Source organism: Gobio gobio (assembly GCF_949357685.1).
Source record: "Gobio gobio genome assembly, chromosome: 18".
NCBI lineage: Eukaryota > Metazoa > Chordata > Actinopteri > Cypriniformes > Gobionidae > Gobio > Gobio gobio.
Window position 1 is genome coordinate 42,879,013 of NC_137111.1, and position 10,741 is coordinate 42,889,753.

At 39.4% G+C, this 10,741-nt stretch overlaps 1 protein-coding gene across 3 annotated transcripts in view; it reads right to left on the reverse strand.

The window, feature by feature from the left end:
* The window catches only part of zfand3 (zinc finger, AN1-type domain 3), a 28,608-nt gene extending 24,184 nt beyond the window's left edge, over positions 1-4,424 (reverse strand). Inside the window, exon 1 of one of the 3 annotated variants that reach the window (XR_013818471.1) lies at positions 4,082-4,420. Coding sequence is in view for 1 of the 3 variants with exons in the window: in XM_079843320.1 (XP_079699446.1) it covers positions 4,082-4,152 (71 nt within the window). In the remaining 2 variants the exon portion in view is untranslated. Of the gene's footprint in view, positions 1-4,060 lie in introns of all 3 variants that reach the window. The other 2 variants (XM_079843320.1, XM_079843321.1) reach the window with 2 other exon arrangements.
* Between the last annotated feature and the right edge of the window lie 6,317 nt (positions 4,425-10,741).

Genomic DNA, 10,741 nt, shown 5'->3' on the forward strand with positions numbered 1-10,741 from the left:
AAAAGCATTGTTTATTTGTTATATGCCATTGCTCAAAATCTGATTATTTGTTCTTATTTTATTACTGACAGTTTGTCTGTAACAAATAATACTTGAAATGTATACGATTTAGGCTAGTAGTTTTTGGTGTCATAACCTTATTAAGATTTCAATAAAACATGCTCAATGAAATGGTAAACACTGAATGGATATTATTCTCATGAGGGCTGGAATGAAACATAACATTGCATTTTGTCAATTGCATCTGCCATTTGTTGCCACTAGCAGCACTTAACAGAATCACAAAAAATTACTCTTCATTCAGGTAGTTCAACCCCAAACTCACAACATTGCTCAACATGAGGGTCAACTAGTTGCTGGATGATGGGTTTATCATTGAGATAGATCCACCCTTAATTAATCAATTTTGAAAATATGCATGCAGTAGAGCAGCACAATTAATCGTTTAAAGACAGTGATCTTTATTCAAACACCCACACGATCTTATTCCTAAACGACAACGATTTGTCTGTCTATTAAACCTTTGACAAGTACAATCACAGCAGAACATGCGCTGGCAGTGCCACTGAGCCAGAGAGAGCCGATGTCATGTAGAAGTATCAAACAGCGTCACAAAGACTTTTTTTATTCACACAATATCATTATTTCTGTTACAATAGGTTCAACAGGTTATAGTTATAATAAAAGGATATAAACACTGATGTCTATGGTAGTGATGAAAATTGATCAAATTACCTTTCAAAAGTAACAGTTCAAATAAAGATTGTATCTAGGGATGTCACGGTACCAAAATTCCAGTAGTCGGTACTGCAGCGGCGCAATGATTCGTTGGTATTCTGTGAAACATGGTGGTAGTTTACACCTTTGACTTACTATCACAGCCCTTTACAACACACAGAACCATGGCTAATCACAGGTAAATCCACAACACAATTTGTCGGCTGCAAGCCTGAAACTTTCTTTGCAACTACACAAACTTAGTGCCGGTCACATTGAAAGTTACCTAGCTGGGGGCTACTTTCAGGCGCTGTAATATCATTGCGCCGCTGCAGCCATGGTACGGCCGCAAAGATCCGCGACTATTACGCAGGAATGAGAAAGTAGTTCCTAGCCGTATAGGTGTAGAAAATCGCAACTTTTCATTTTCAGTTGGTCTTAGCACACGATGTAACTGTAGAAGAGTCAAGTTTTAAATAGGAAAAATATTGAAAGTGTCTTTGGTCATTTTTTGAATGAGATGCTAATGGACTGATCAGAATCAATGACGTATGCTAAGCTATGCTAAAAGTGCTACCGCCAGATACAAAGATCGGCTGAATGGATTCAAAAACGGTAAAACTCAACTATTTAACTCTAGGGGACTTGTAAAATGAGCCTATTTTCAAAAAAAGTGGAGTGTTCCTTGAATTTTTCTAGCTGACTAACGAGTTTATGGACACTGGATATGGTTTTTCAGAGGTAACTTTGACGTTACGTGGCATTGTTTACAAGCCGTTTTACTTAACGTTACATCTTTCTGCGGTTGAAACACTGATTGAGCGATTCTGTGTGACATGATACAGATTTCGGTAAATTGTCCTGTATCTTTTAACACACTTTCAGAAGCTCATACGTGTTTATTTCGCGCCGTTACTGGTATTAAGGCGGAAGAGAAGATCCGTTCATGTTTGCTCCGCGTTGCTGGTTCTCTTGAGTTGAGCTGCGGCAGAGCGATCTAACGCCACAGCGCCAAAACACTATAGGTTTTTGAATTTCGTTAAAAAAAAAGAATCGATATTGTTTTGCAAAAGTGAGAATCGATTAAAATGGAGAAATCAATATTTTTTACCCAGCCCTAGTAGAGACGTATTATTATTACATAGAGACGTAGCTAAATCTACTGTAGGCTACAACAGTAGCCTGATATATTCTGCCAATTAAAATTTTTTAAACCAAACTTTTATTTTGACGGGTTGCCGTGAAGACCTTCGAGTGTCTGTGTTCATGATATGACAGTTTTTTCAAATGAAATGGTAAATTCTCATGAAGGGACAGTTTATGCGTTCGTGTCCTCAGAGACTACAAAGACAGCGAGCGTCACGCGCTGTAGGCGCACGCGCGCCCCGTTATTCACACAGAATTTATCCAGAATCAGGCAGCTCTAGTATGTAGTATTAGCAGGGTGTCCAAGTTTGAAAGGTCAAAAACACACACAATTATGCCAAAATGTCAGTCTTGGCGAGTATCCTCTCATTCAGTAACATCTTATCTGAACTTACACAGTTGAGTAAGAAAATGCGGGTCATGTACATTGGATCCGTATGTCTTAAAGAGACAGCAGCCTAATTTACATGTTAATATAATTTTCATCATCACACTGGAAAAAAAATAACTACGAAAACAATACGTACTTTAATTTATCACTTTTTTGTGGTGGGGCCAGTGAAAACTTTGGCAAGTAAAAATTAACCACTTAGCTCTGGATTTACAGTCTAACTTACACAAAACCGCAGATTGAGCCTATTTTATAATAGCTTAGTTACTGAGTAATGCGAGAGGGGCTAATGTGATTAAATCACGAGCCATGAAACATGTAATAACAGGTATACCATCATCAGCATTTTATCCAACCAACCAACACTTATTAGTTTTTATCCAACCATCCTTTTTAAAATGTCTAAAAATAAAAGGCTGATGAAAAATCACCTGTCAGAGGTCTGTCTTGGTCTTGCCCAGATCTGGTGCATTTGTTTGGAGAACAGACAATGTGGAGTGTCAAATGACTGCACCTGTGAGCCTGACACATGCTTGAAGAAGAGCCCTGATTGATGTGTCACTCAGGCAAAAGTCTATCTATCATTGTACTTTGATTCGGCTATGTGAACACGGGCAGTGTCTCAACTTAGGGAGGTGTCTACCTAGACCGAATTTAAAGACATTAGAGGTGTGTACCAAATGATCAACCAGCTGTCTAGGTAGGCTACTCACTAGGTTGACCTACAGCACACAAATTATGCCCCCAATGATGCCGAAAGCACCTACAATGCCAACATCTACAAAACCCTCTAGGTGGGACGCACACTAGGTTTTGAGATGCAGGAAAAAATTATGTAAAAACATGCCCAATATGTTGTCTAGGACAGGGGTTTTGATAAAAACGAATAAACTTACAAAATACTAAAAATGTGATGATGATGATGATGATTAAAACAATACAAAATGGATTTAAATCAAGTTAATACAGTATTATATTAATGAGGTTCAGTGTATAAATTGGGACCTTATACATAAAAATATAGAGCTGCTTTTTAAATTTTAGGGTGGAGGTCCCTCACGCAATGAAGATCACATTTAAGGGTCCATATCATCTAAAAGATTGCAAACCCCTGGTCTAGTAAGCCAAGTTAGCCAACACATAATGTTTTGAAATACAGCACAAACACACGGTCCCCTGTGGTGCCCTAAAAGGGCTGTCTAGGTAGGCTGCTTACTAGGTTCTAAAACGGTTTTAAAAAATGGTGCCACTTATAACTGCAAACATGTTTTCTTGGTAGGAAGCACACTAGGATTTGTTTATAGCCAAAATAATATTAATAATAATGCTGGCTAGGCAGGTTAAAAAAAATTATCAAAAAACGATGTCTCCCTATGGTGCCACAACAAAAAAAAATCTGCAAACGTCTATATTAACCAGGCTTTTATATATAACAGCAACATTTTACAATATATAATGCCAAAATGTGCTGAACATATAAGGTTTTCAAACACAGCCCATGATTGAGATAGAGAACAGTGAGATATCTGTGATCTGTCAGTCCAGCTCACACGGCTCGTTAAAAACTACAGGATCGCCCAAATCTGCTTTTGATCAGCCCTGCTGTTTAAATGTGATATGTGTTTGATGGAAGTGTATGTTTTATGCGTGAATTTGGGGAGAAACAGCAGCTGTGGATGTGAAAAACAGGAGTGGTTGTTCCCCACCCCCATCCATCGGCCTACAACAATGAACAACAAACACTCCACATTTCATTCACATTTTTCGCCTTCATCCACATCAAATTCGCCGCACGGGTACACTCACGTGTAAAATGAATCATCTTACCCCCAAAATCCACAAGGGCAGCGGGGAGGAATACTAGGCGGCTTGCTGCGCTCGCTTCCTGTGTCCCCCATGGCGGCGATGTGAAGGCGGCAGGTTTCTGCAGGAAACACCGGGGATCCACTTGCGGCCTAGTGCTTGTGCGGGAATTCCTCGGCTCGACGTTTGATCAAAAACGCTTTACAACGACATCCCCGAGCTGAAAACGCAGCGTAAGAACTAATAGAAACGGAGACGAGCAGCCGCTACTATAAATTCGACGTAATTTAGACAAAATTCAAGAAATTAATGGCCGCGTACAGTCCGACGGACCGCACCGGGAGTTGAGGCCGATCAGCTGGCGAGTGGAAGATACCAACTCCTAAATAGGGTTTTGTTAATCATGAGTAAAAACATTTAAATTCTCAGATTCCGGTTGTACTCATATTTACACAAAATCTTGTTGTTAAAAAGTTAAATACAAACTATGATGTTTAAATGTTGTCGATATATACTAATATCACGTGTTAATAACGTTTTATCGAACCAATGTTGCCCCAAAAGGAAGTGGAACGGTCCAAGCTGTATTCCTTGTTTGTAAAGGGGATTTGTGCTTCAAAGCTGTTTAAGTACAAGACCTGCTGCAGACCCCTGTATAAGATGAGCTGCTCACGATGGCCTTGACTATAACACATATTTAAGCAGGACGCAAAAAGTCCTTAGAAATATGAAATAACATTACAAATACGTGACATTGAATATCACATTGACAACACACTGGCTCAAGGCCATACAGTATTTTCTCTTTCTCTCGCAACTGGAAGGGGATTCCAGTGATTGCATTTTATATACACAAAGTAAATGATATATGAGCCTTTTTCGTAGGATTAACAAAAATTGCTTTGTGTGTTGAAAATATTTAGGGTTCAAAGGGGTTTATTTAGGGTTGTCTACACGATTCATTGTGAATTAAAACTAGAAAAGGTGGATCAAACTGTTGTTGGCTTGCCAGAATGTCTAACGCTTTAGAGTTGCTGTATGTGCTTAATGAACTTGAATACTTTATGAATACTAAAATGCTGCATCATAGATAGATGGGTGGATAAAAGGGATTCTGTTCACATAAGTACTTAATTCCATCATAGATATTAAGGTTAAAGAAATGAAAGCCAAATACAAATATACATATGAGTTGGGTGGATGTAATGGAAAGTTCTATCTAGAATGAGTCAGTCCAAATTTTGGTCTTGGGGTTTGGGACTTTTTCCTAAACCCTAACTGGAGTATCAGTCAAAATTTCAGATTTCGGAAATAAAAATGCTGAAAAAACACTGCACAATAGAGATTCCATGTTCACATTTGTATTATTATAATATTCTAGCAAAGTCAGAGTACATTTTAAACACGTATATGTAACGGAGGCCAGCTAGTAGTCGCTGTGCGAGTAAACCTCACTCATCTGATCTCAAGAGACGCTCTAGCGACTGACGCTAGGGGTTGCAGCCTTTAGGCTCCTTGTTAGAGCATCCAACTCTCATGTCGGCAGACCCGGTTCGAGTCCAGCTTGGAGCGGGCGGTTCAAACAGGAGGGTTACATATATAATATATTATAGGTCAACTGGAGCTATAGTTGTCATTTTTTCCTACAGTGAATATTTCTTAAAGATGGTTTATTTTTCAAAATCCATTTCTTAATAGGCATACACCGATCAGGCATAACATTATGGCAGGTGAAGTGAATAACACTGATTATCTCTTCATCACGGCACCTGTTAGTGGGTGGGATATATTAGGCAGCAAGTGAACATTTTGAACAAGTTGATGTGTAAGAAGCAGGAAAAATGGTCGGGCGTAAGGATTTGAGCGAGTTTGACGAGGGCCAAATTGTGATGGCTAGACGACTGGGTTAGAGCATCTCTAAAACTGCAGCTCTTGTGGGGTGATCCCGGTCTGCAGTGGTCAGTCTCTATCAAAAGTGCTTCAAAGAAGGAACAGTGGTGAACCGGCGACAGGGTCATGGGCGGCCGAGGCTCATTGATGCACGTGGGGAGCGAAGGCTGGCCTGTGTGGTCCGATCAAACAGACGAGCTACTGAAGCTCAAATTGCTCAAGAAGTTAATGCTGGTTCTGATAGAAAGGTGTCGGAATACACAGAGCATCACAGTTTGTTGCGTCCAGACCAGTCCGGGTGCCCATGCTGACCCCTGTCCACCGCTGAAAGTACCAACAGTGGGCACATGAGCATCAGAACTGGATCACGGAGCAATTGAAGAAGGTGGCCTGGTCTGATGAATCATGTTTTCTTTTACATCACGTGGATGGTTGGGTGTGTGTGTGTCGCTTATCTGGGGAGCACATGGCACCAGGATGCACTATGGGAAGAAGGCAAGCCGGGGACGCAGTGTGATGCTTTGGGCAATGTTCTGCTGGGAAACCTTGGGTCCTGCCATCCATGTGGATGTTACTTTTACACGTACCACCTACCCAGAGCCATAGAGAGAGAGAGTTGCGACAACTCCATAGACTCCAATGGAACGTTTTTTTTTACAGCAATGGCGGCTCGCGGAGACTCAATAGTTCCCGGAAGTAGCAGCCACGCCATAGAGAACAGCAGAACAGACCGTTTGTGATGCACTTTTAAAAGGTAAGACGTTTAATCAGTAAGATTTTAAATGATCAGCACATTTTAATCAAAATAACTTGTACATTAAAGCCTGCTTGTGTAGATTATTCATCATTAAAAAAATATATATTTTAAAAACAACATCTCTGTAACTACATACTCATGCTACATACACATGTCGATGTGTAATAAAATTATTGAAAATCAATGCATTTATTGACTATTAATTACCAAAAAGCGCAGTTCTGTCACTGTGACTATCAATTTGAATTGCCCGTCAAAGCACTTCCTGGAACTATTCGAGGTCTACATGAATCACGTGACTATCAAGCGTTTTGAACTTCCGTTGTCGCAACTCTCTCTCTCTATGGCTCTGCACCTACCTAAGCATTGTTGCAGACCATGTACACCCTTTCATGCGAACGGTATTCCCTGGTGGCTGTGGCTCTTTCAGCAGATAGAGCAGATTCTCACTTCAGATTCTCACTTCACCCTGCTGCCATCTGGTAAGCGCTTCCGTAGCCTGATGGCAAAGACTGAAAGACTCAGGAGGAGTTTCTTCCCCCAGGCCATCAGACTCCTGAACTCAGTCACGTGACTTCACTTCACCCCCGCACACACATAAACATACAGTTTTTTAACATTAACATCCACATACTGCAATTGCACTGCACTTTACGTTCCTATTGTTACTGCGTAACAACCTGTAATAAACCTTGCACATTATACTTCTTTATATATACATATTATATATTTTATGTTAACCACTTATTTTTAAGTCTACAGTTTATCTCACTTATCATATCCACATATTTTTTTATATTTTTTTTTAATCTTATTTCCTATTTTTATCTTTTACTTGATTTATTTATAATTCTACTTATGTTAATACTTTTTATTCTAATTTTATTCTATTTCTATTTAATTTCTTGTAACTGTTATTTGCACTGTCCATGGAGCGGACCTGTTTACATTTCACTGCCAGTTGTATATTGTGTATATAACTGTGTATGTGACAAATAAAACTCTTGAATCTTGAATCTTGAAAAAAGATAATGCGCCTGCCACAAAGCAAAAATGGTTCAGGAATGGTTTGAGGACCACAACAATGAATTTGAGGTGTTGACTTGGCCTTCAAATTCCCAAGATCTCAATCCTATCGAGCATCTGTGGGATGTGCTGAACAAACAAGTCCGATCCAAGGAGGCCCCAACTTACAGGACTTAAAGCATCTGATATCAGATACCACAGCACACCTTCAGGGGTCGCCTCAACGGGTCAGGCCTGTTTTGGCAGCAAAAGGGGGACCAACACAATATTAGGAAGGTGGTTATGATGTCGGCCTGAGATCGTATATTTTTGATACGCACAATTTCTTAAGAATCATATTCGTTCATCACACGTTGACTTTATACAAACAAAATGGCAGTAAAAACACAAATCATGAAACAGCAATATAAAGAGTAGCATATTATATCAAAGCATTGTGGCAACGAGAAATTGCAATTAATGATTATAATAATAAAACTACAACATATAAACATTTTGTTTTGCGACAATGTGCCCCAAAGGCAGTCAAGTTAACTTTATTTATATAGCGCTTTATACAGTACATATTCTTTCAAAGCAGCTTCACAGGAAAGTGATTCTATGATGCAGCGCTAATTTTGTCTGTATAGCAGCTCTAAAGGAAAATAGTGTCATTGTTCGGCTGAAGTCAGTTCAGTGTTGATTCACTTCCGATGTAATAACTAGTCATCAATGACTAAAATTAGTTCACTTCATCTTTAAAGCAGTTCTGCAAAATACAGGGATGTCATCGTCCCGCTCAGTTCAGTTCTCATCCAATAGTGTCAGTGCAGTCAAATCAGTAATATTGCTTAATATAAAGTGTCCCCAACGAAGCAAGCCAGAGGCGACAGTGGCAAGGAACCCAAACTCCATCAGGTGAAAGAAATGGAGAAAAAAACCTTGGGAGAAACCAGGCTCAGTCGGGGGGCCAGTAAGAGCATAATTCATGAAACAACAAAAATAAAAAGTAACATATGAATATATCTAATCATTGTGGCTAATACAACTTGTAATTAATAATTACAATAACAGGTCCCACTTTATATTAAGTGTCTTTAACTACTATGCAGTATGTGTACTAACATTTAAATTAATAATTGAATACCCTGCATTATTATGTGTACACGTTTTTACATTCGTTTCAGTAATTATACTGTTGACCCTTCCCTCACACCTTAACCAAACATGACCCTAACCAACCCGTATCCCACCTCAATAGCAGCACACGTTTTGCAAAACCTCATTGTACCTATTTTTGGATATAAATGCATAGTACTTAAAGACACCTAATGTAACCCCTTAACTGTCACCCCCCTTTTAGAGAATAGATGTGAAAATGCGCTATCCAAACCCAAATGGCTGTAATTCAAGAATGCTTTGGAATATAGACCTAAGTTTGGACACATTTTTATAAATAAAATATATATTTTACAACAAAATTACTATAAAATCAAAGACAGATGTCCAACTAAGTTGTGTTCCAAATTTGAAGTTGATATCACGAAAATCGTAGTTCCCATGAGATTTTATGTAGGCGCTGCACCAGAAATAGCCACTGGTTGTCATCCACATTCCATTGATTTTTGTTTTGTTTGATGCACTCTCCTGAAACAAATTGATACATTTCTGTCCAAATGTCAATTCTATCACAAAACGTAAACTTGTGCAACTCTCACAATGCATTATGGGTATTCTCTAGTCGTTGAGCGTACACCGGTTGTACACTCGTTATTGCGGTGCATTGTGGGATTGAATGACTGCACTCAATAACGTCCACTATGGTTTTAGACACCACTACAAATGGCTGTCCCCTCAAATAATGTCCTATTTAAGGGTATAGGGTGCGATTTCGGACACAGCCATAGAGTACCCTTTCAATGGGAACGCAACGTCCAATTTCAAAATGGTTTTCAGGATGAATTTTGAGTTTGTAAGCTTTCGAATTACACCTAATTCATGATGATTGCTAAAATATATGAAGAAACTTTGGCAATTAAAAAAATAGTGCCAAACACCCCGCAACAGTTAATGGGATAAAAAGTGTGACCCAAATGTGCCACACGAGTCCTGAAAAGTGAAGCCAAAGCGCCTCGATTGCCCCCAGGAGCCTGGATACAGTATAGGCCATAAAGCCCGCCCTCTCCGTGAAATGTAATGGGACATAGACAAATTAAACAATCAAATTACACTTCAAAAATTTTTTTTCCAAAGACGATTTCTATAATTTTAAGCAGTTTTTATAACGTTAGTTCAAGTGTTCATTCTTTAAATAAGTTTGCTTTTAGTTAGTTATTTGATGCTATAAAAACGGGGTTATGAAGGACTTTAAGGCTTTATATAATGTAAACAAATTAGTTATAAAAAATTGCACCCCCCTCACAGTTGTCATGAAGGGCAAAATTAGCCGTATAGACCAAAGCCACAATTTGTACCAGATTGTAAACATGTGTTTTCTGCTGTAAAATTGGGCATTTGAAAATGGAGTCTGATTCTGGTCTCTTCTGGAGCCTGTCCCTAGCGGCCAGTCGAGGAATTGCAGTTTAAGTCACTTCCGTATTGGCTTCAAGAGAAACTGCGGGAGGTTGCCGCTTGGGTGTGACGTCATGATTGACAGCTTCTCTGAGCGAAGTAGTCACTTAGGCAGTGGCACCAACAGACTTTTACTGTTACTGTTACTTAACAACAGTATAACATTTCCCCCAACTTTTTTCCCACAAGGCTTGATGTCAAAAAATGTCCGTACATTGGCGTGTTGCAAATATTCAAGGTCCGAAAAATCTGTCTACAGAATTTGTAAAGCAAATTTAGTCACCGTTTCATGACCTACCAAACATTGTAGCAAGTGATCCTTTCTGTATCAGCATATGCTCTGTGCAACCATGTGCTGAACATGAGCGGAGGGTGGAATGATTCTCTTTCAAAGCAACATCTTCCCTCATCACTGGCTAAGTCCAGCCTAAGGCCTCCGGGTCTCCTGAGACCCTCCACAC